This window comes from Suricata suricatta, chromosome 7 (assembly GCF_006229205.1).
Source record: "Suricata suricatta isolate VVHF042 chromosome 7, meerkat_22Aug2017_6uvM2_HiC, whole genome shotgun sequence".
NCBI lineage: Eukaryota > Metazoa > Chordata > Mammalia > Carnivora > Herpestidae > Suricata > Suricata suricatta.
This window is the reverse complement of record NC_043706.1, coordinates 112,404,696-112,431,111: the sequence shown is the minus strand read 5'-3', so window position 1 is coordinate 112,431,111 and position 26,416 is coordinate 112,404,696. Positions and strand designations below refer to the sequence as shown.

The 26,416-nt window shown below is 40.9% G+C and overlaps 1 protein-coding gene across 4 annotated transcripts in view; it reads right to left on the bottom strand.

Annotated features, from left to right (window-relative positions):
- The window catches only part of L3MBTL3 (L3MBTL histone methyl-lysine binding protein 3), a 124,843-nt gene that overhangs the window by 24,810 nt on the left and 73,617 nt on the right, over nucleotides 1-26,416 (bottom strand). For all 4 annotated transcript variants that reach the window (XM_029944595.1, XM_029944597.1, XM_029944598.1 and 1 more), the window contains 3 exons: nucleotides 19,381-19,495; nucleotides 17,938-18,040; nucleotides 10,351-10,500 (listed from right to left, as the gene is read on the bottom strand). In XM_029944595.1, coding sequence (XP_029800455.1) covers nucleotides 10,351-10,500; nucleotides 17,938-18,040; nucleotides 19,381-19,495 — 368 coding nt within the window. The remainder of the gene's footprint in view (nucleotides 1-10,350; nucleotides 10,501-17,937; nucleotides 18,041-19,380; nucleotides 19,496-26,416) is intronic.

Below are 26,416 nucleotides of genomic sequence, written 5' to 3'. Positions count from 1 at the left end.
TCTGGAAAACAGTGTGGAGGTTTCTCAAAAAACTATCCATTAGAACTCCCTTATGACCCAGCAATAGCACTGCTAGGGATTTACCCAAGGGATACAGAAGTGCTGATGAATAGGAGCACATGTACCCCAATGTTCATAGCAGCAATGTCAACAATAGCCAAAACATGGAAAAAGCCTAAATGCCCATCACCTGATGAATGGATCAAGAAGATGTGGTATATATACACAATGGAGTACTACATGGCAATGAGAAAGAATGAAAGTGGATGGACCTTGAGGGTGTCATGCTAAGCGAAATAAGTCAGGCAGAGAAGGACAGATACCATATGTTTGCACTCATAGGTCTAACAGGAAACTTTCAGAATGATTAGCTTCAAGAAAAGCAAGCAGTTAGTAGTGCTTAAGAAAAACTGATTCAGTATCTAATGGATTGTTGATACCTGTCACAACACAGCATTTTATATACTGTTAAGTGAATGTGCTACTTAATTCTAAATGATCTTCAGCAAGCTACTGAACTTCCCTACTTCCCAGGTGCACCAACTGTAAACAAGGATAATCCATCCTTGTCCTCACAGGCATTTGAAGGACTCAATAAATGGATAGAAAGTGCTGCACACACAGCAGCTTCCACTGTTTATGAATTACTTCTATTTGGGGATAACATTATCTACTGTCACTTGTTTTCTTTAAGTAACCTGTTTGCTTCAAGTTTTCAAATAACAGTTACCAGCCTGACTGCAGTCTGACTGCCTGGGTTATAATCCAGGCCTGTTATTCACTAGTTGTGTCATCTGCAACCAAGAGAGGTTCTACGTTTGTGGAACGGGTGTGTAATAACAGCACCTACCCCGCATAAGGTGCTATGAAGAGTAAGTGAGCCGACGTAGGTTCAAAATACCTAGAAAAGTGTGTGGACTACAGCAATTCCTCTTGAGATTTTAGAACTGTGAAGAACCAATTTATTTGAACTTTTTTTTTTTTGCTTGAATTGAAATACAATCATAGCTAAAAACCTACTCAAGAATACTCCTTAGGCTTTTAATTAAGACTGTGGAATCCACTCAAGTGAAAAAATGTATTCTTTATGAGTCAGCATCTTCTTTTTCTCTGTAATTAACGTGTGCTGCTTTAGCTGTCTTACTATCTTAACTCTAAATATGCTTTGTAGTAATATTCGCAAAACAAATATCGAAGAATAAATACACAGTTGAGAGGATGGCATTTGAATGCAAATAGCTTTAATTCTTCACATTTGTTTATTTTTTCATTTAAAAACAACCCTTACCCAATTATGTCTGTCAGTCCCTGGTATGTTAAAATAGAATGTTGAGAAAACGTGAAACAATGATTTTGCTTCAATTCAGGGGTGTCAGCCTTGTGTCTAAAAGCAGCGTGAGTCTGGTCTGGCTCCTGGCTTGAAATCACAGCACCTTCTCTCTCCAGAGTTTATTCTAGTCTCACAGGAGCCTTGTTAGAGCTGAAAAGTACCGCACTCTCAGGTAAGAGAGGAGGCACAATGGAAGTAGCAAGAACTATAAAAAATGTAGGGATTTCTGTTTTAAATGTGAAAAGGAGGTCTCTTTGCATGCCGCCAGCATTCATTTAACTTTTTAGATTTCTGGGCCGAGGTCACTCACAGGTAAAAAATCAGAGAAAGAGAATCTCAGGGTTTATACTTTCCAGGAATCCTAAGGTACCTGAACGGTCTCCAAATGCCTCCTTCGATTGAAGAAGCGAGTGTGCGTGCACAGCTTCAGGACAAAGAGGCTACCGTCTTCAAAAGGACTCAGAAAAGATGGCAAATAAAACAAGTGGGATTAAAACTTTTTTGTCTGTGGTTAAGATTTGAATAAAGAGTATTTATTTTATTTTAGGTTTATTTATTTGGGGGGGAGGGGCAAAGAGAGAGGGAGACAGAAGCAGGCTCCACACTGTCATGACAGATGGGGAGTTCATGACCTGACCCAGAGAGCATGACCTGAGCCAATATCAAGAGTTGGACACTTACCTGACTGAGCCAAGTGAGCCACCCAGGGGTCCCAAATAAAGAGTCTTTAAAATTAAGTTCCTTTCAGGGCCCCTGGGTGGCTCAGTCGGTTAAGCATCTGACTTTGGCTCATGATCTCATAGTTCGTAAGTTTGAGTCTCGCATTGGGCTCTGTGCTTACAGCTCAGAATCTAGAGCCTGTGTCTCATTCTCTCTGCCCCTCCCTGGCTCATGCTCTCTCTCTCTCTCAAAAATAAATAAACATTAAAATTTTTTTTAAATAAATTCTTTTTGAGATTATACATTCACAGTGGTTTTTATTTTTTTTATTTAAATATACTTATTTTATTTAAATCCAAGTTAGTTAATATACAGTGTAATAATGATTTCAGAAATAGAATTTAGTGATTCATCACTTATGTATAACACCCAGTGCTCATCCCAACAAATGTCCTCCTAATGCCCACTGCCCATCCAACACCCTGCCAGCAACCCTCAGTCTGTTCTCTGAATTTAAGAGGCTCTAATGGTTTGTCTCTCTGTTTTTATTTTTGCTTCCCTTCCCCTATGTTTATCTGTTTTGTTTCTTAAATTCTACATATAAGTGAAATCATCTGATATTTGTCTTTCTGTGACTTATTCTCTTAGCATAATACACTCTAGCTACATTCATGTTGTTGCAAATGGCAAGATTTCATTCCTTTTGAGATGATACGTTAGCAGAGGTTTTAGTAGTGTTTTCATAAACATGAGGTAAACATGGTCTACTATTTATCTAATGACTAAAAATAAAACATTTTGATTAATAAGCCTAAAGTTACAAGTTAGCATAAGGAACATATGTTAGTGAAGAAAAGTAGTAAAATGAGTCAATACAATGGATATTATCAAAATGCCAAGAAAAAAATCCTCCAGAAAAAACTAATTCAGCAATCAATCAATCCTCTTACAAAATGAGAAGTCCTGAACATAAGGTGAGCATTATGGAATAAAGACCCCGTATTATAGGAAGACAAGGCTGCATTACTTTATGGTGTAGTAGAAAAGAGAACAGATGTCACTGCTTCTCTGCTATATGTAAGAGTCTCCTGGGTCAGGAATTAATGCTATTCGAGGAGATAAAATAAGACCCTGTCACACCACTGTTCCAACAACTTTGTGGGCATACAATAACTACACAGCCATACACCTTACGCTTTGAATGGCTGCCCTGGCGTCACAGTGGTTGGCCTAAGAACTCTGAGTGTTTTTTCTGAAATATAATTTATTATCAAATTGGTTTCCATAGAACACCCAGGGCTCATCCCAAAAAATGCCCTCCTCAATGCCCATCACCCACTTTCCCTTCTCCCCCACCCCACATCAACCCTCAATTTGCTCTCAGTATTTAAGAGTCTCTTATGGTTGCCTCCCTCCCTTCTCTGTAACCTTTTATCTTTTTCTCCTTCCCCTCTCCATGGTCTTCTGCCAAGTTTCTCAAGATCCACGTATGAGCGAAAATATATACCTCTCTTTCTCTGACTGACTTATTTCCCTTAGCATAATACCCTCCAGTTTCACCCACGTTACTGCAAATAGCGAGATTTCATTCTTCCTCATTGCCATGTAGTATTCCATTGTATATATAAACCACATCTTCTCGATCCATTCGTCACTTGATGGACATTTAGGCTGCTTTCATAATTTGGCTATTGTTGACAGTGTTGCTATGAACACTGGGGTACATGTGCCCCTATACATCAGCACTACTGTATCCCTTGGGCAAATTCTTGCAGTGCTATTGCTGGGTCATAAGGTAGTTCTATTTTTAATTTTTTGAGGAACCTCCACACTGTTTTCGAGAGCAGCTGCACCAGTTTGCATTCCCACCAACAGTGCAACAGGGTTCATGTTTTAACTCAAACTGAGCTTCTCTCTGGTGCACACTCACCACTGCATAGATTTGACTCAGATTTCCAAGAGCTGGACTATTTTTAAACCTCCACAGCTCCTGATCCACATCTGGGAGCCCACTGGCTGAAAAGGGAAACAGGCTTTACGTAGCCAGGTAATGCCAAGTCCTCGAAACGACTTTCTCCAATTGTGAACACCAAACCTTCGGGCTCAGAAAGCTTCAGAAAGCAAAACAAAGTTCTTAAAGACTCCTAATCAGCCTTTGTAATCTTTTAGAACTTTTGGCTCTACATTAATGTTATTCTACTTGATCCTGCAGTTCTGCAAAGTGAAGAGATTTTTATACGCTTAGAGTCTCCTATGTATGTTAGCTTGTTTTCCCATCTGCTTAACAGAGCCCTCCTCAAGTACAGACTCTTGGTGTGACTAGCAAATCTGACTCATCCTCGAAATATCAATCAGATTAATAGTTGCAATTCCTACAACTGCTCAATGTAATTGTGAGTAGAAACACTGGTCCTACGACTTGAGAACCCATTTTAATGTCCTATAATGAACTGAACAGACTGAAATTTTTCATTGGATTTAGGTTAGCGACAGGCATTTGCCTTGTAAGGTAACACAAGCATTTGGCAGATATTTAAAACATGCTTTTTTATGTTTCTGGGGTTATGTCTAAGCAGGCTTAATTAAACTACACGGGAGCTTGGAACCTTCCATGATCTCTAACAGAGATCGCGCCTAATTTAGAAACACAATTACAAGCAGCTGTAGAGAGATTTCACAAGAATGAGCTTATGTGGGATAGATGCCGATGTTCTCCAACTGGCAACGCACTGAACTCTCACTCCAGAGAAAGGTCTTTATACTCAACAATAATTCTCAAAACCTAATATGCAGGTCACCTGCACCCATCTCCTGGGGGTGCTCGTTAAAAATAAACCGGGATGCGCGTTACACTGCCTGAATTAGTATCTCTGGAGGTGATGCTTTCAAAGCTGCGTTTTAACAAACAGGTGATGATTCTGATGCAAAATGAAGTGAAACCCATAGGTTTTATTAAGATACGGAGAAATGTACACATACTTTTACTCAGTGGGAGCCTCGCACAGACTTAAGGTTACCAGTCCCCAGGCAAAGTCGGCCATGGGCTGGGAGGGCCCCTGCCTCACTATCCGGCTGCCAGGAGCGCCGTGCGGGCACAGATGAGCTGCCGTCCTTCCCCAGAGGGAAAACCTCTTCCCACAGAAAACACCAGGCACAACAGACACTCCTTACGCTTCTGATGAATCAATGTAACTGAAAGGACTGCAGACTCTCTATGCTGGGAATTCCCTCATAACCCAACCGTCCATTTGACAAACTGCTACAGGAACACAGATCTAAATATTTAGCATGCCTACAAAAGGACTCAGGTGATGCCACCTTCACGTGGGGCAGAGCCTCCCAGCTCGGATCCCTGAATCCCTGGGAACAAGTGTTCTGAGTTCTATGAGTTCCCTGCAGCCCAGAGGCGGCCCATTCACTCCTTTGGTGCACCAGAGAAAGTATGGTCATTTCTGCGGTATTTTCCATGAGAGGCAGAAATTACCAGGACCACAGTTTTGAAAGCACTGCCTCATTCGTAAAAGAGGGCCAGGATGCACTTGGGGGATTCATCTCATCACTTCATAATCACCCCAGAGATATCTGGTGTGGGAATCTAACAAAGTCGAGAATGCAGGTGTTTTACCAGAACAAGAACGTTATGCGGTCATTGCCTTATAGGTTAGAAAATCGCTATGTCTCCTTGGAAGGCTGGTATATGATTCAAGGCCACCCTGCATCCTTACTGTGTGCCAGGTGGTGCGCTTGGTGCTGAGAGTACCCCAGGACCGGAGACGATGTGGCCTCTGGCCTTAGGGAGCTTATTGTCAAGCAAAGCACACAGATTCTGAAGTATTTACACAAACTGTCGACTGCATCGGGATGTGTGCTGTGAAGGCACGGAATGAGGAACCTGACCTACTCTAGGCCAGATAAAGCTTTCCTGAGGAAATGACAGTGACCCTGAAGCCCGTAAAAATGAGAGACCAGCTCGGAGATGGCAGGCATGGAGGCTCTGGGCAGAGAGAAAGGATGTCTGAGAACCAAGGTGGCTGAAGCATTAAGTTTAAAAATGAGCTGGGCAGAGAGATAAAGCTGGGAGCCGGGCATGGCCCAGATAACACAGGACCTTGCAGGCCAAGTTCAGAATTAGGGTCTTAATTTCACAAGTAATGGGAAGTCACTGAAAGTTTCAAGCAGGGAGATATACTTCCAAATACATTTTTCAAATGCAGACTCTTAGCCAGTAGCCTGAAAGATTCTTCGGGAGCTCCTGGGCCCCCAAATCTGAATTCTGAGTGGGTCCCTGGGAATCTAATGCAAAGTCTAGGAGCTATTGTTGTGGGAAATTAGTCATCTATGGGCCCCCCCCTGCCCCCCCCGAGCAGGCAGCCTGTGAACCAGCCCTTAAAATAAAGGTTATGGAGCAACCTGGGTGGCTTGGGCAGTTGAGCAACCAACTTCGGCTCAGGTCATTTTGTGGTTCTTGAGTTCGAGTCCCACCTCGGGCTCACTGCTGTCAACCTGCCAGCCAAGAGCCTGCTTCAGATCCTCTGTCTTCCTCTTCCTGCCCCTCCCCGGCTTGCACGCTCCCAAAATTAAACAAATAAATAAATAATAATGGCTATGGTATAGTATGAAAAGGAACACATGTTCCTCGCACTGTTAATTGATTTGTCTTGTTAGGTCAGCTTCCAGATCAAAAGCAATGCCAGCATAGCGCTCATCCTGGTGACCCTCTGGCATCGGAATCGGGTGACTGGAATGGCACAGCGGATGCTGTCAGCACCCGGCCCACGTCCCCCGGGCAACACTTTCCTTTCTGCCACATCAGCCAGCTCCCACCGTCTCTGGTCCACTTTCCTGCGGGATTAAGCTGCACCCAGGCTGCCCAGCCTGCCCTGTGGGGGGGAATCACCGCGTGCATCTTCCTCTGGCAGCCTCCCTCTGCAGCTGAGGGTAATAACCAGGGTCTCAACAGCTTAGCGCCTTCACCCCTGTGCTGGGAAGGCGCGGAGATGTGTGTTTTACACGCACTCCCAGAGTGGTCGCAGTGGGCCCGCATTCCTGCCATTTCCAAGCAGTAATCAGTGTGACCACAAGGCTTTCACTGGCTGTCTTCCTTTCGCCATCTCACTTCCTCACTCTCCTCCTGATGTCTTCCTCACCTCCCACATAAACCACCTGCCACTGAATCTCTGTCTTGGGTCTGCTTCTGGGCGTGCAAAGGGTCTTCTGCTGGGCCAAAGTACATTTAAAAGAAAAACTACAGTGGTCTGCCTACCACATTTAGTGATTACAAAGGACGCAGAGAAAATGGGCTAAAACCTGAATAAAAAGTTCCATTCATGTGAGCAATGAATATGGGAAAAGAAGAGAGAACATAATCTGGTATTAAGAGAATTGTCTTGAGCACTATATTTAAAGTTTAATCTAGGGGCACCTGGGTAGCTCAGTTGGTTAAGCGTCCAGCTTTGGCTCAGGTCATGATCTTGCAGTTTGTGGGTTCGAGCCCCGCATCAGGCTCTGTGCTGACAGCTAGCTTAGAGCCTGGAGCTTGCTTCAGATTCTGTATCTCCCTCTCTCTCTGACCCTCCCTTGCTCGCGCTCTCTTTCTCTCTCACAAATAAATAAAACATTAAAAAAAAAGTTTAATCCAGGAATGTCAAAGAAATGGGCCAGTCTTTGTTTTATTCTTTTACAGTTCTTATACTGTGCTCCAAATAAGTAACCTATTCCTCTTACACCATTAAGACAAACTACCATTTACTGAGGGCTTAGCATTGCACAGCTCACTCTTCCATCCCTAAATCCAGGTTAAAGAAATGATAATCCAAAACCTTTATATTTACTTTTAAAATGAAAAAAAAATTAAATATGTTCACACAGATTCACTTAGAGTAGAGAAGCCAGCTAACTTTTACCGTTAACTCTACCTTCAATCAAACCTTCCTCAAGCCATGAGATACACTTCCGTTAGCAACGTTTCTCGTATTAACACCTACGATGTGTTGCCATCTCATGATCATTTATATCTAAAAGACCAAGTGCCATTTTGATTGCTGTGTGAACTAGGGACTGCCTGCAGCAGAAAAATATCAAATAATCTGAAGCCAATTTTTTCAAGAATTTTAAAGAAGAAATTTAAAATGTAAACAAGTAAATAAATCTGTATTTTGAAACATATTTTTTTCAAATATGCATAATGAAGCATTTAGGTTGAAATATCAAAATGTCGCAAGCATCTCTTAAAAATACTTCTGCATAAAAAATACGGTGAGAAGAAAATCTAAGTCAAAAATGTTCCCCTCAAAAACTGAGGGGCCATTTTGACTGTCTCCCTCATGTTTGCTTTTTTTTTTTTGCTTATAACTAATCAAATCTCTCAGGTTACTTCTAGCTATGAAAAAAATAAAAATAGTAACTCTGGAAAGAGAAAGGCATTAAGAAATCTGAACAAAGTCTCTGAAATCATGAATAAGGAAACACTCATTTACCAAATTCTGGCACCCAACAATGAAAGCAGACCATGTGAAGAAATTAATATGAATAAAATTAGTGTAAGTATTCATTCATGCAAAGTAATGGCAGGTCAGAATTCACAGGCTCAAAAGACAGTGTAGGCTAAAAATCCATGACACAGAAGGATATTTAGATAGAAAGCATGTCTGATAGGGTACATAGAAAACTAAAAATGTCTCAGGTGATTACATGTAGAATTATGACCACACTTCATACAAGACAGATCACTGGAATGGTCAGATCCACTTTGGTGGTTTTTACATGACTTCTGAGTTAGGAAAAAAAAAAGCCTCAGAAAACCAACCCAAGAAGAGTCTGCTGTGAGAAGACTCTGGTCCTAGAATTCTGGGCAGGAGTCCAGACAGTCCGTGAAAAGCCCATGAGATAGACCTGCTGCCACTTCAGAGTACTCTGTTCAGAGTTTAAACATTATCTTGGCTTCTGAAATCTAAATACTAGGTCGTCTTACCACCTTGTGAGTCAGAATCAATGAACTCCGTATGTGGAATTATTACTATATGAATTAGTAGTTTATTTGTCTTAACTTTCCTGATATGATATGACCTCATTTTGGAGTGCTGGGTTGGGTAAAATGAGTTTATGTTTCATTAGTCATGGTATTAAGGGTAAAATGAGAATCCTCTTCTTGTTATTAATTAAAGAAGTTATAGCTCTCCCCATCCAGAGGATAAAACTGCTTTTCTCTAAGAATACTGAGACTGGAAATGCCATTACTCCAATAGCTTTGCTGTGAATTTAGAATCAGATTAATTCAAATGTCCACCTGATTCATCTATAAGAATGAAAGTTACAAAATATTTAAATAAAAAACTATGTAGCCTTAGGCTTTAAATAACTCCATAAAAGAAACTCCCAAAACCTAAGTGCTAAGGCATATCTTCCTACTAATCTGTTTTTTTTAAAGTGGTATCCCCAGTTAATGCAAGGGCACAGACCTTTCACTTAAAGTTCTATCAAACAAAATTCAGATTTTTGCCTACTAATCCACTGAGCTTAAAACATACCTAGTCAGCTCTACAAGTGAAATCAAAATGAAATGCCTGAGCTTATACAGTTGACCCTTTAATAACATGGGTTTGAACTAAGCAGGTCCACTTATACATGATTTGTGTGTTTTTTACAATAAATATACATACACTACTGTTAAATATTTTATTTATAATTTTCTTAATAACATTTTCTTTTCTCTAGCTTACTTTATTGTAAGCATACCATATGTATACAATACACATAACATACAAAATATGTGTTAATGAACTATTTATGTAACTGGTAAGGTTTTCTGTCAAGAGTAAACAGTAGGCTATTAGTAGTTCAGTTTTTTGGGACTCAAAAGTTATACTTGGATTTTCAACTGTGTGGGGGAGGAGTCATTGCCCCTCACCCTCATGTCATTCAAGGATCAACTGTACTACAATTAACATCTTAATAATTAAAAGCAATAAATAACATTTATGGCATAAGCATGAAAAAGAACATCCATTCTTCACAAAAATATTGGACATCTTTTTCATGAAGAATGGCTCTATATATTGATCAGTTCATTTAGAAATATGAAGTAAAATGACTAGAATTTCTAAACTTCTAACGCCCCCAAAGTAAAACTAAAAGATGAGTAAGTAAGAAGAAAGCCCGTCTGATTTAGATATGCTTGTATAAACATCTGCTTATTTTCTTTTAAGTCCAACTACTAATCTTCACCATCATTTTACATGAAAAGAAATGCATTTTCAGTTATGTCCAAGAAAAGATAACCATAGAACAGAAAGCATCTGAGATAGAAAACCTCTTTCAACCAGAATACTTCTAAAAAACACTAATATTATCTCTTTAATTACCTGGTTTCAGGAGACGAAGAGATTTCATTTGTGTCTGCCCTTTTATTTCTTGGAAATGATGGACTAGCCGGAGGCATCTCACCACTTAAGCGATCTGGGAAAATTCGGTCTTTATTCAAATTGACTTCTGAATAGGGACAGTTGGCAGCACTAAAATATTAAAAGAAAAAGAAAAGCACATTCTTAGAACATCCATTAGAACATACTTTAACTAAAATAACAACAGGATCCAGAATACAAAACTCCAAAATTTAACTGTTATATTTATGTATGTGTATATGTAGAATTAAACATATAGCATGAATTTTTTGTTGCTGTTAAGGTTTATTTAGTTTGAGAGAGAGAGAGACAGAGGGGGGGGGGTGCAACTGGGAGAAGGGCAGAGAGAGGGGCACAGTGAGGAGAGGAAGAATCTCCAGCAGGCTCTTCAGTCAACATGGAAGGGGCTCAAACTGTAGAGATCATGACCTCAACTGAAATCAAGAGTTGGACACTTAACCAATTAAGCCACCAAGTGCCCCTAGTGTATGAAATATTTTATCTCTAGGACACAATTTAAGTCTATTCTGATAGAAAATGTGTCTTTGCTCTATATGTTCAGAACACAAATCTGATAAAATCTTTGAAACCGCACAATCATCACTGAAGGATTCTCTGTATATGGTCCCAGGGCAGAGCCTGTACAAATCTATAGGAACAGTCAGCCCCACAGGAGGGCTGGTGACAGAGGCAGCCCCCATAGGAGGGCTGGTAGGAGAGAGAGAATGATGGACGGCTAGAGCAGATCTGCTTCCTAAAGTGATCCTCCAGGCCCAGGGTCATCACAGACCATTTCATTTCCTTCATTTCATTTCCTGTTGGCCTCCAAAGGAAGGAGGTTCCCCCATGTTCCAGTTCCAGATGTAGGTACACCTGATATCCTAGACACTAGATATATTTATCCTGTTTCTAATATGAAAGGAGACCAGATGCCGACTCGGATAATGACCATCTAGCTCACTTTCCTTCTAGGGGTGACCCCTGGACTCCCGGTGGGTCTCTTCAGTCCCATTTGGGGATCGTTCCTCTTATCCAAGCAAAGGAAATCTAGGTCACTAACTGTTAAATCAACATTAAGTCAGTAGAATCCTCTGCCTAGGCCTCAGCTTTCCAGTCTTTGGAACAACTGGGCAACCTCCTTATCTCAGGCCTCTAATACAGAATGAACTCTTCCAACTGAATCCCCATCCTGCCCCTCTGCTTTTAGGAAGCCTCCATAAATCTGGAAGTGATCTGGATCTTAGATAAATTATATTAGTGTCTTACATGTTCTTTAGAGGATAATCACCCATAGAAAATTTTTGAACAATGTATGTCTCTTCTCCACCAAGAGAATCAGATACACTCTCCTAGGAGAAGGAAGGAAGGGTTTGAAAATGCTCCTAAGTGATTCTGATAACAGCATATGAAACCTATCACAGATACCTCGAAAGCTAAAATACAATCATAATATTACTTGACTAAATATTACACTACACTGATACCTGTACAAAAGACAGGAATAAATAACATTTGATCACGTGTTCACATAAATGTACAAAATGCTAACCCAACAATAAAAAAAATAACCAGTACTATTTATGGAGCACTTACTACGTACCAAGCACCATGCTAAGTCCTTTCCTCTCAGTGTTTTACTTAACCTTCACAACCTCGCCCTATGAGGAGGGGTGCTCATGAGACAAAAACTAAGGCTTAAAATGGTTAGGTAACTTGTCTTTAATTATTTTATCAATTTGTTCACTCCTCCTGATGGAAGGACCCAGGTGGCAGCCTCTGCCCAGAGACAGTTCACTTTTCTGCCCACACCGAACCTGCCACAGGCCTGAGAAAGGGGAGGAGCCCCGTTCCCTGAGGCTCTCCTGAGGGAGGTGGCGCCCTGCCTTACTTTTATCTTGGTTTCAGGCAAAATATAACATCAAGAAATAAATAAAACTGTTAACAGATTTCAGGCAGAATATAAATGTCCTAGGGTTGCCTCATAATAAATGTTTAAAACCAAATTCATCATCTTCAATGAACTCCCTTCTTCCAAAGAAAAAAGAGAAGAAATAGATCCAGCTCCTCTTGCTAGTTTCAAATCTTTGTTTCTGACAAAGAAAATATACTAGCCAAGCCTTGGATCGTCATCTTTAATTCTGTTCTATTCTTTCTTCCTCATATTGTGTATTTTTACTGCAAATTTATCTACTTAGCATTTTGTGAGTGCAGGAAAAAATCCAAATACAATTCTTTGGGTTCTTTTGTCAAACAGAGAGAACACTTGCTATTTCCAGAATACTCCAGCCATCATGTCTCACTCACGGGGAAGCACCTGCCTTTACTGAATATCTATCTGTACATCTACCTTAAGGTTTTATCAGATACGAAGAAAGTGAAGAAAATGAGAATCCTGTTCTGACCCCCGCCCGCTCTCACACTGGGAAGACCCACGGAATCTTAGTCGGGCTGCATCTACATCCCCGACTACACGCTGGACTGGAGTTACAGTTTAGAAGTCTTAGAGTGTAAGATCTAGGAGAGCAGCCCCTTCACCTATTTGTTGAACAAGTGAAGGAAGAATCTCTAAGATCCCCACGTATAAACTTGGACGGCCTGCAGACTGGCAAGACTGCAGACCAGAAGACGACTTACTGTCTAAATAATCTGCCTCTTTTGGATTTTTAGGGCCAGAGAGGACTTTAAAACTCTCAACTTGAAGCAGAAGATGTGACTGCCGCCCTACACACAGGGATTTACTAACGGGCCAGGAGGATCTATCAAGGCCGTCCCACAATGACTGGCTACCGATTTTACAGTAACGCCCTCTCTTCTTTTGAATCCTGAGAGAAGTAAAGTGGGCTTACTTACCTAGCATTCTTACACTTACTATGGGATAGAGAGGGAAGTTCCCAAAGTGGGAGAAGATAAAAAAAAAAAAAAGGAGGGGGGATGCCACAAAATGCAAATGAAGTGTGCTCCAGTGGCAGGGGATGACCATCCGGAGGGACCACCAGTGCCCTGGACAGAAATCAGGAACCCGGTCTCTGAAGCTCCATCCACTCCTGGGTAACGAACAGGTACCACTTGTGAGACTCCGTCTTCTCACTCATAAAGCGAAGATGAAAACGACAGCAATTTCTGTGACTTGAGCGCATCACACACGGTAGGCGCTTTTCTTGCATTTTCTCATTTAACTCCCACAATCCTGGGAAGTTGCTCCTCAGCTCATGATCATTTTGCAGATGAAGAAACTGAGGCTTAAAAAAAAGGGAACTTGCTCAATCCGTTCTCCGCGGACCCAGGTGATGAACTCTGGCTGCCCCCTGCTGCACGGGCTGGGGGTATCCAGGACGCTGCCATAGCAGAGACTGTCCTCATCTTTAATCTGTGACAACTCAGTCCACTTCAGTACCGTCTTCCAGCGCGGTGCTGCCGTCAGCAGCTGGCACGTGCTCCGCCAATACTTAACCCCTTGGCCAGTTTCCATGTTCTTACATTTACAGAGTTCACACAGTTTTAAAAGTTAATAACTTCACTCACCAGTGCTGCTCAAACTGTGGAGTTGGGGTTCCCGTCAGGCTTATAATCCTCTCCAGTTTCTCACGTACTAAGCTGTGTATGTCACGTGTACATGGGTACACACATGTATACATACACATGCAACTCTTTACCCTTACATAGCTCCTCAGGGAGCAGAGGAAGAGATTCACGTAGGATCATGTAACTGTCTACCGTAAGAATTTTATGAGAACATACCCTGTTGTGGTAGCAGATGATTCCCTATCAGTCATACATGCAAAAGTCCCCCCAGCCCCTCTGAGGAGGCAGTTTTCCCCAGGAAAGACGGGTCTAGCTTATTAGGAGAGATGAAAGGACTGCCTTGTTCACTGCTCCCCATGTCACCTTTAAAATCCTTTGAATTGTGAATACATTTATTTAAACAATTAGGTAACACCTTTGGTTTTTGTAAGTGATCACACAGTCACTCTTCACACTCTGTCATGACAAAAACCTGTAAAACACAGGAGGCAGGCTCTATCAGGCCACTGCAGTTTACATGAGAGTCCAAGCATTACAGGTAGAGACTTCATCCTGGGCTGAATTCCGGCTCTGCCACTGTCTGATCCTTGTGCACGTACGTAACTATTCCAAACCTGCCTCCTCGCTTGTAAAACAGATTGGAAGAGCACCTGCCTCACTGAGCTGTCGTGAGGCTTTAGTGAGATCACACAGGTAAGTCCTAAAACAGAGCCTGGAACACAGAAGTCCTCGATGGACCTGACCTGTTCTCATTGTTCAAAAAAGAGAAGAGTAACACTTAACCCCTATGGTGTACAAGTGAATCAGCAAAAATAAACAACATTTAAGCACTCACTTATGGAGGCTCTCTGCTTCCCTCAGGAAAGGGTGCTACTCCGTTCATGCCTCTACAAAAATCTGTTTACACCGGGCGGGCCTCCTTAGAAGTAGGGACCCTCCCTCTGGGCAGCCCGTCACCTAACCGAGCACCTGGCATGAAGCAGGCATTCAATCGGTGTACGCTCGATGCCTAGATGGATGGGTGCTGAAGGAACATAATGTTTACAGAGGCTGCAGGTGTGTGTCCAAAAGCACTAATTTTTAAAACTTTCCATAGACTTTACAAGTACCTTTTAGAAGCTGTTGGAAATACTCTGCATTTTTCTCTTGTTTATTTTTTCCAAGATCAAATCTGACATAGAAAAGACTTACATCTGAAGGCACTAGGTATGCAGAATATCTACTTCCATACAAGGTTAGTTCTCTTTAATCTCTTCCCTTTCTTTGATCTTTTGGTAGCCCAAATGAATGAATCAAAAAGGGAAACAGCATGATACACCCCGGATTAATGCTCCCTTGCTAGAAAGAGAATTAAGCAATCTGACTACTCAATATCCCTAGAGATAAGAATAAGGTCCACATTCAACTCACTCCCTGATTATTTACATTTCAACATCTGAAAACATAACATTCTCAAAATTTCAGTGCTGAGACGCATGTTCTATTTCTAACACCTCTTACATCCAATTCAACTATTATAATTTTTCAGAGAGGCCAAAAACAAATGCTAGTCAAAACATCGCCTTTTGCTTGTGTTCATAAAATTGATTATTCTTGCTAAAAGAGAAAACTTTCCTTGTTATCTAAGCAAAGAATGAATGTTTTGACTTATGCAGTTTCTCAGTAAATTAATCCAAAGAGAATTTTCTCATTATGCTTTCCTAAACACAGCACTCTCAGCCAGGACAAAAATAAGTGCCAGTGAAATGAACCTTTCAAAGACTTTCCGGGGGGCTGCAGCTCTTCTGCGGTCTACTAATGAAATAGAAAACAGGCTGCGCCTCATAAGGAGTAATATCCTGCCACATAAGGAGTTTTGAGTGTTGTAAACAGGACAGCGTGGTCAGGGAGACTCAGGAGAGGCAGGGGAAAAGGCCACGAAGAACGGAAGAGACGACGTGGCAGGAGCTGACAGTGGCTGCTTAGTGCTTCCCAGCATCCCCGAGGCTCTAGTCAACCAATAACTGGCCTGGACTCACCCACAGAACTGCTAGTAATGCCTTCTGTGTGAGGTAGAAACAGACAGTGATTCTTTATCAATACATGTCTTTTAAGCCAGGAGGTCTCCTTTAAATTTTTGTTTTATGTTTTGTATTTATTTTTGAGAGACAGAGAGAGTACAAGCAGGGGAGGGTCAGAGAGAGGGAGATACAGAATCTGAAGCAGGCCCCAGGCTGAGCTAGCTGTCAGCACAGAGCCCGATGCGGAGCTCGAACCCACGAACCATGAGATTATGACCTGAGTGGAAACCAGACCCTTAACCGACTGAGCCACTCAGGAACCACTCCATCTTTTTAAAATTCTTTTTAGGAGGTCTCCTTCAAGAGGAAGAAGGACTAGTGCCAGTTCCACTGAAAGATTTTTCTTTAATATGTATTTTTTTATTTTGCGAGAGAGTACAAGTTGGGCAGGGGCAGAGAGAGGGGGAGAGAGAGAATCCTGAACAGGCTCCAAGCTCAGTGCAGAGCCAGACATGGGGCTTGATTTAACAACTGTGAGATCATGATATCAAGAGTCGGACACTTAACTGACTGATCCACCCAGGTGCTCCCACTGAAAGATTTATTTACCAGATTTCCCCATGATTCTCCCTGTAATTTCCCCCTTCTTTTAACAAATACAACACTGCATCTCTGAAGAAATGCTCCAAAGATAATCTCTTAAACTCTGTGGAATGGTGGTGGCTCAGCTGAGGAACCCCCAGAGGTCAGTGGCATAGTTAGGAAAAGGTGGCCATAATGAGTGCCAGTACCATCAGACAGGGCACAGGACTGTCACCGAACACTTTGCCGTGACACAAACCTCTCTGCTCAGACCTAAAGCACTCTTAAAGAGACGATGAACACTGCAGTAAGGTGGGTTTCCGTCCCAGAAGGCCAAAACAATTCTTTTTGTAATTTTCAAGTAAACCCCAATAACGTAATACCAACATTAATGCAATTTTAAGACTTCTTTATCCTTTTCCTTCATAATTTGAGCAAACCACCTTCAGTCCAATGAACACCGTGGGGTTGTACAGTAGAAAGGTACTTTTGACAAAGGTTCAATATTAGTTACTTGTTTTTATCTTATGTTTACATTAAATTATGCACAGCCTTTATATTTCCATTAGTTCCTGAGTTCTTTCAAGGTTGGGTCTATAATTCACGGAATGACCTATGACCTCCTGGAGGCGCAGACAGCACAATTTTCAGATTTTTCAGAAGACCTCGATTCACAACATGTACAAATTAGATAAATAAGGGATCCTCTTCCTCACTAGGCAATTCAATTAACATGCAGTTAGAACATTTACACTGACAGGTGATAATTTTAATACTTCTCGAAACAGGTGATGCATTTGTTCCTTGAAAAATCTCAGTGAAATCATAGGAATCTGTAGGTATTTCAGTAATATATCTTCAGAGGTCTACAAAGACCCCCCATGTTGCCTAAACCACACATCAAATTTCAAATGTGCAAATTCAGTTTCTTTTTGAAGTTCCTTAGGGGTAAAAGAAAAATACTGAAAAACCCCGTTTTGAATCAGCGCATCATTTGGCTATTCACATTTGTGCTTCTGGCGATCTGTGCTGGCAATCTATGATAATCTCAACTCTCATTATTCAAACTGTTGAGCCCCCCAAGCATATCCTATCCTACCAAACAAGGACTCTCAGTAGGGCCTGCCCCCCTCTCATTATTAACAGTCAGCCCAGAGTGACTCTGTGAGCAGGTAAGTAGCTACACGACTAGTCAGGCTGTCAGGAAAAGGCAAAGAGCGAGAGCAAATCTATTTTAAACTGTGAATGCATTTTCTCCCAGAAAGACTTAACTATAGACATACTCCTGGGTTTTCCAGGATCACCATGGCAACCACGTTTTTTATAGAAAATTACCTCACATCTGTGTAGTACACATGGAAACCATGAGCTTATACATAGGTGGGACAGGAACCCTCCCTTTGACCATGGGAGGAATTCCCATTTGGGTAGTGGCACCACATACCTGTGAGGGCCCAGGTGTCTCACTCTCTTAAAATGACCAATTCCTTTACATCCTGGGGTTGAGCATCCGCCATGTTCTGAAGCTTCCATTAATTCTACAGAGCCTATAAGAAAGGAAAAGAAGAACAGAAAGGGAGAAAGAGGGGCATAAAGTTAAATAAAGGCTGTAAAATAAAAATTACAAATATCTTAAAAGTCTTTAATTTTAAAGATCTTTCCCTATGCTTTTGCACACACTATTGATATTTCTTCAACAGCAAAATGGTACACTTTGATCCAACCCTCTATCAATGTTGCAAATTCCAGAAATACCTAATTGTGAATGAATGAGGATATTCTAGACTATTTTCATCAAGTAAATAACATAATTAGTTTACAAACACTTGTACACTGTGAAAATTTCAAACACTACACCGGAAATATAGAAAAACAGTTACAAGTTCCACTCACGCTACCTCCGCCATGTTTCATATGCTCCCTTATCCTGACCACTTATGTCCCTGTGTAACGCCCTAGACCTTGTTCTAAGCATTTCCCTGCATAGCTATGTGTATATAAATATACATGTATCAAGTCTTTGGTCTTGTTTCATTTTGTCACAAACAAAGGAGAGCACCAACGTGCGCTCTTCTGAAACATGTTTTTTCTTTGGTCTTTAATGTCATGCTTATAAATCGGTCCATCTCAATGGTAACATTCTTTATGATTGTTGCACAGTGTCTGTATTATGAGTGCACCAGAATTTAACTTATCTTTGCTTCCAAGATTTGTTATTTGAAATATACTGTAACGAACAGCATGCATGTGGATTTTTGTACCTTTATGCAGCCTGCACATGAATCTGGAAACAAGTGAAGCTGCTAAATGCTAAACATTTAAAAACCCCACAATAATCTACCGTATTTCCTACATATTTTCTGCTACAATGTATATGCTTTCCCTCAAAGTTGAAATCATAGTATCTCAAATTCTCAGTGCACATTTTAAAAAACTGAATTTAAAGGGACTTTGTACTGAGGTTATTGTAAATCACATGCATTTTTAAGTAACAATAGATAGGGAGAGCCTTTGTACACTCTGTCCGGTTTCCCCCAAATGTAATATTTTGCAAAACTACAGTATAAAACGACTACTGATACATTACACTTTAATAGTCTAAGGAACTGTCTTCCAAAAATTCAGTATCAATTTTGAAAGGTGACAACTACTTCTAAATAAAAGTTAAAAAATCTACATAAACTTTGCTTTTCCAAACCTTATTTTTTTTCTTTTGTATTTTTGTGACTACCATGTAGCTGAAAATGTGGGAAGAAGAAAAGGATTTCCATAGAGACTAGATGTACATGGGGAGAAAACAGTAGAAAGAAAACAACAGGAGAGAAGAGAATACTAAGCACTCTGCATCAGAAAATGGAAACGTTTAAGTTAGGCTTGCCGCTCTTACTCAAAGGGGGCTGAAGAGGATGTCCGGTTTTTGAACACCAGCCCACAGGGTGAATATCAGGACAATCCGCATCTACCCAGTAGTCATAGCAACTATTCCAGCCATCAAAGTGGACCTGGAAACAAAAGGAAATTAACAGTACAACTCAGGTCATAAAAACTCCAACAAAGTTCTAGCCACCATATAACCATTTTTATTTTCTTCTAAATCATGCAGATTTAAAGCCAAATACATTTTTAATTTATTTAAATTACTTCATTTACACTAAGAAAAGGTTATTTCTGACCTATCTGACCTATCTTCAAGTTAGCTGCTCATCAATGTCTTGCCAAAGGCATTAGTCCAGCAGTACTTGTATAGATATGTCTATCTTCCAACACTAGAACAACTTGATTATGTAATATCTTCATATGAGCAACACCAAACAGCCCACAAATATTACTTAAGTAAGAAACAAATCAAGGAAGGGAGGGAGGATGGGAGAAGAGAGTGGAGAGGCAGGAGGACCTTTCACTTAAATGTCAACTCTCCTAGGACTATGCTAAAAAGGCTGTTTAAACAGCGGCGCCTGGATGGTTGACTCTGGCTCAGGTCAGGCTCTCCTGGTTTGTGAGTTGGAGCTGCCCTCTGGGCTCTGTGCTAACAGTGTGGAGCCCGGAGCCTGCTTCAGATTCTGTATCTCCCTCTCTCTCTGCCCCTCCCCTGCTTGTGCTCTGTCTCTCTCTCTCTCAAAAATGAATAAACATTAAAACATTTTTTAAAAGTCTGTTTAAACAAATTCAATGTCCTATTAAAAGTACACCCAGTTTTCAAAATATCCCCATCAAACGCATTTCTAAGGACCATTTTTTTTCTCCAAAGTAATTACACTATCTCTCAGAGGTTTTATAGACTGGTCAGAGCCATCCTTAACAGCTACCACGTGAAAGAGCTACTGGTCTTTCAGGCAGGGTGACTAAGGATCAGCTATGTATCTTTTAAGTGTTACATGTATTTTATCTTTCAGGATGAAAGCTATACTGAAGGCTCTATATATTTTACTATTGCATCAAACTTGCCAGCTAGACCTCCTTAGTAAGTCTATGAATCCCGTACTAACGAAACAACAGCTGCCAGGTGAATAAAAAAAAAATGCAACCATTTAAAACTGAACAACAAAAGTTCTAGAACAATGCATGAGTGAAGGTATCTATAATCCTAGAGTAGGATAATCTCTGTAAGCAAGATACCAAACTCAAAACCCATAAAAGACTGTTCGATTTGACTACAAGTACCTTAAAAATATTTTTTAATGTGTGTTTATTTTTGAGTTTGAGAGAGAGAGATACAGAGTGCGAGTGGGGAAAGAGTAGAGAGAGAGGGACATAGAATCGGAAGCAGGCTCCAGGCTCTGAGCTGTCAGCACAGGGCTCGATGTGGGACCTGAACTCATGAACTGTGAGATCATGAGCTGAGCCGAAGTTGGACCCTTAACCAACTGAGCCACCCAGGTGACTACATGAACATTTAAAGCTTCACGGTGCCAAATATTACCACAAAAAAGATAGAAGACCCATGAGAAACTCGAAAAACACAGTTATTATATATGCAACAATGCACTCTGCTCCTTAATTTATGCAAATATCATATGTCAACATAAAAAGATTAAAAGTCGAGTAGAAAGATGCAATATAAATTGATCATAAATAAGAAATTATAGATGGTTAATCAACATAAAATGATAATCAATTTAACTTATAACTATAAAAGGAAAAACTACAAATTTAAACCACAAGATGCAATTCTTTCAACTTGCCAATGATGTTCCATTTTGGTGATTCCTAGAGTTGGTGAGTTTGGGCATAAAAAGCTTTCTCAAGGACTGCTGACAGGAGTATTAACTGGAAGTACTTCTAGACAATTACTTGGAATAACAGTCACTTAAAATACATCACTTTTACTTGGTAACTTCAATAACTCATTGTAGTAGAAAACGGAATCTACCATTAGGAGACTGGCTAACTAAATTATGGCCATTTGTATGGCAGAACAGAACAGAGTTATTAAAATAATATCCTTTGCAACGAATCTACTCTCTCAAGCTTAGAAATCAATTAATCCTAGAATCAAAGCCCACTGAATTCCATACCTAGAAGAAATCACAGGTATTAAAGAGATCACACAGCTAGTTAAGGAGTAACCAAACCTAAAATTCAAGGACCCAAATAAAATCGATCACCTTCACATACACTGGATATAAAAGCACTTAAAGAAAAGTACTTAGGGGCACCTGGGTGGCTAAGTTGGTTAAGTGTCCAATATTGGCTTAGGTCATGATCTCGTAGTTTGTGGGTTTGAGTCCCGCGTCAGGCTCTGTACTGACAGCTTAGAGCCTGGGGCCTACTTTGGACTCTGTGTTTCCCTCCCTCTCTGCCCCTCTCTGCTCATCCTCTCACTCTCTCTCACAAAAATAAACATTAAAAAAATATTTTAAAAAATGTACTTAACTCAAAGTAGCCCTTTGCTTTTCTCTCATAAAAAGCAATGTTCAACTAACAGTGAGAATGGCATTCATGATAATTTTCTAAAAATATCCATTTATGCTATCAATACCACAAATAAATGAGCAGACAAACTTAGAGTGTTTAGTAAGTTTAAAATATTCTAATTCTCAATGAATCAAGTGATTATTTTACTAGAAGCATGAAACTCTCATGTTTTCCGATCTTGCTATTCCTAAATTCCATTTCTATTATATTGGAATCAATGTTCACATAATTCATGTTCCATTTGTTGTATGTAAACCACTAAATTTTTTAAAATTTAGGTATCTTCCTATAGCAACCATACTCAATTCTAAGAAATAAATGGTTCTCCACCCTGGATACATATCAGAATTACTCCTCGTGAAAAGGAAAAAGAAATAAAGGAAAAAGAAAAAAAACATAAAAGCTGAGCCTACTGAGGAGATTTTTAATCCACAGCTTTGGTTTGGGTTCTATGCGCACGGATGTTTAGTCAACTTCTAAGTAACTCTGGTGTGCACTCAGAATTGAAACCCATGGATATTAAATTGTACATTACTGGGGCACCTCGGGGGCTCAGTCAATTGGGCATCAACTCTTGGTTTTGGCTCAGATCATGATCCCAGAGTCCTGGGATTGAGCCCTGTGTCAGGCTCCACATGGAGCATGAAGTCTGCTTAGGATGCTTTCTCTTTCCCTCTGCCCCCTACTCCCCTCATGCACAAACATTCTCTCTCTCTAAAATAAAATATAATAGTACATTATTGTACATCAATATGGTCTCTGGAAATCTTGATATCATCATATGTAAAAGCATTCTTTTTAAGGTTTCCTCACATATACCTTTAAAAATGTTTATGGTGGATCTATTGTATCTAGTGATGCCACAATTCTTCCTAGTTTGCATTGAAATTGACATCTCAGTTTGGCAATGAGAAGTCATCTTTCCAGGAATATTTCCAGGATTAATATACTTTAGATACTATAGATAAATCTAATGCCTTCTATAATTTAGGCTGGTAGATAATCTGGAGGGCTGTAACAGTATAAGGGTTCAATTTCAGAGGTAAAATTTAGTTTAGATATTATGAAGAGAGGTAACAATAAAATCCTCTCTGAGAAGTACCAAATACACTTAAAATATTATTCAAAGTTATGTAAAATTAATATATGCAAAAATTGATACTAATCCTCATCAAAATTCTCACTGTAGAAGCCCAGATAAAATAATTTTATTAGAACTTCATCTCTTCTTTTACTACTTCAGTCACTGACATATTAAGATGTTTTAAACAAGCAAAAAATCAGACACTTGAGAGTAATGTTAAGTGATAGTCTTAGTGTTGCTGGGGGCTATTTTGAAAAGAAATCAAATGACTAACAAGAAAGGAAGATAAACATACAACATGAAGTATTTAAAAATCATACCAAATCACAAAGAGACACACAAAGTATTTATAATACAAATGTTCCACTTTAAATACAATTATATATAAAAGGAACTCAGCAGTAATGCTGTATATTTAACAAAAAGTCTAAAGAAAATAAAATGATTATGGATCAAAGTATAGTGAAGAAGACTTAACTCACACATACATAAAATGATAGCTTGGGAAATTGAATACATTTTCACCCAGAAGCATTATTTGGACCCTTTATAGAACCTTAATACATGTTACTGACAACTTAACCAAGAATGAGACAGATAATATTTTAGCAAACTATTCCTTAAAAAAAAAAAAAAAGAGGAGAGAGAAAAAAGATTTGGTCGGATTTTCTGTTCATGTGAAAGGCAACTCAGGAAAACACATTTTAGACCCAGGTGCTTATCTCCACTCTCCTCTGAAATTAAAGTTATATTTGAAAAGGTATAAAGCCAGAAGGACCCATGGAGAAGAAGAGCAGCTGACAGGTGAGAAGTGATAGTGATGGGAGGGGGGACAGAAATAAGAGGAGTGCTGACCAGGTGCCTGACAGCAGACAGGAGGGTAGGAGGGGCCTGAAGGACAGACTCATAGTCAACAGGGAGTAGTGAGACGCCCGTGGCCACTCCCCCACTCCGCCCACCACAGTACCTGCCCCTTCAACAACCCAGCCAAAGAGCAGACATTTAGATTGTAGAGAAATAAAATCTCTAAGGTTCTGAATGCTAGACCAGGCATGAACCGGCAGTGGGCTGGACAGCACAGGAACTAGAAGCAAAGGCCATATATTCGGACCCAGTCCTTGTCTTTTTCACACAACTACCGCCAGGTTCGCCTTCCCCCAGGGAGGACTCCGGCCGAAACTGAAACGCTCCAGAGAAGGACCCAGATGCCAACAAATGGGGATGTCCCTGCAAAAAAAAGCTAGCTCTTTTGCTATTTTATGGTGTAGTCTGCTAGTCTGTAAGTCCTACCCATGAAAAACAATTAACTTTTTGGGGGCCTTTTTCTTAGCGTTCTTTTTAAGATTTCCTCACATATACCTTTAAAAATGTTTATGACGGATCTAAGCTAGTCAAAGACTTGATATTTATGGAAGGCTCCAACATGATGAAAGAAATTTGGAGGAAATAAGCAGGGGGACAGAAGAAAAACAATCAATAGTATCCTCAGATAAGAAACAATATTGCTGGGTGGAGAGAGAGCCAAGATGGCGGAGAGGAAGGGAGCTCTGTAAACTTCGTCTGCGCCATCTATCAAACTGAGAAGGACATTACTCCCATCTGCAAGAGTGGAAGGAGAAAATACAGAATCCAGAAAGAAGACAACCTCAATGATACCTGAATGAGTGAGTGCGAATTGGGGAGATTGGAAAATGGGCCAGCCCGAGACGGGCAGGGGAGGTGGGAGCCATAGCCCAACACAGGGCAAGCGCGCGGAGCCCGAGAGACAAAGGGAAGAAACAGAGAAACTGAACATGCTCATAGTACTGTCTCTGGGGAAGAGATAAAGAATGTTTAACTGAGCTCGGAGAAACTCTCACTCCACATGTAACTGCTGGGCAGCGCGAATCCCGAACCCGGGTGGCACAAGGGAAAGAACAGCTTCCAGCACTGTGCCATCCCAGGGGGAGTTGGCGGCCATGGCGGCAGCCCCAGGGGCGCTCACTTCGACCTCAGCTATGGGAGTGGGAGCACGCACCTCATTTCCACGGCACATCTCACCTCCAGCATTAGCCATGCAAATCCCAAATCCCAGGTGCCAACAGGGAAAAAATAGCCCGCACCCCAATGTGATCCCTGCAGGGAGTTGCTACAGTAGAGGCCAGGGCTAGTGCTTTGGCTGCAGAAGCTCACAGCTCATTTCCATCAGCGTCCGGTGCCTCGGGCAACAGCAGGGCAAATCCCAGCCAGCCCCAAGAGACACTGCTCCCTCCCCCTAGGCTATTGACATCCCTACTGGGGACTGGGAGTCCACAGCAGTGTCTGTGAGGGTGTGCCCTACACCTTCTGCTGCGCACCTCACCTCAGGCAGCACACCTCGCCTCAGGCAGCTGCAGCCTATATCCAGGCCTGAGCCAAGAGAAACTGATCCTCTCCCTAAGAAGACAGCCTCCAAAGCAAGTACATCTCATCTGTGGGAGCATAAAAGTACATAGACTAGGACTTTGAACCCAGGTGGGCCTGGAAAATACAACTTGGATCAGCTGCAGCACAAGGAGATCAGACTCATTAGAGTGGCCTACAGTGCCTAGTTCCAGTGGAGCTTGGCATGCTGCCATTCTACTCTCTGCAGCCACCAAGGCAGAGCCTCTGAGAGCAGCCTCCCAGACCTACCACACCAAACCATGCCTATCCACAAGGAGGAGCTGCTGCTTTTATTATTTTTTTATATTACTTCTTTTTTTTGCACTTTTTTATTATTATTTCCTTTATTGCTTAAATTTTCACTCCTTATTTTCCTTTCCCTTCTCTCCTATTTTTTTTCTTTCTTGCAATCCAGATATATTCCCCTATATCTCATCCTTCTCTCTCCCCTCAATTGGTCATGCACTTTTAGACCGACCATTGTCCTTTGCTGTCTCTGACCCCCTTTATTATTTTCTTTTCTTCTCTTCGTCTCTTTCCTCTCCATTTTCTGCCTTTCCTTTCCCCCCTTTAATTTGCTTGTTTGTTTGATTTGTCTGTGCGTTTGTGTGCTTCCATTCCCTCTGTGTTTGTCTGTCTGTTTTCCTTCTTAGGGCTACACCAAGAAACAAGCCAAAGTGTGCATGACGGCGAGTCCCAAATATCGCTGAGTAGGGAAACAAAATAATCAAAGGCACAACAAGAGAAACTGAGAGACACCATTAAAAGAATATTTCCTGAAATGACAGGCCCTGGACAGACAATAAGTCTCCTTTAACAGAGCAATACTAACAGGTGTACAGAGCACAATGAGCCTTCTAAAGCTGACAAGAGACAGAAACTAGAAAAAATGACAAAATGAAGGAATTCTTCCCTGAAGAACCTCCAGGAAGAAGTCACAGCCACAGAACTGCTCAAGGCAGATCTAGACAACATACCAGATCAAGAATTTAAAAAACGTGTCATAAAATTAACCACTGGG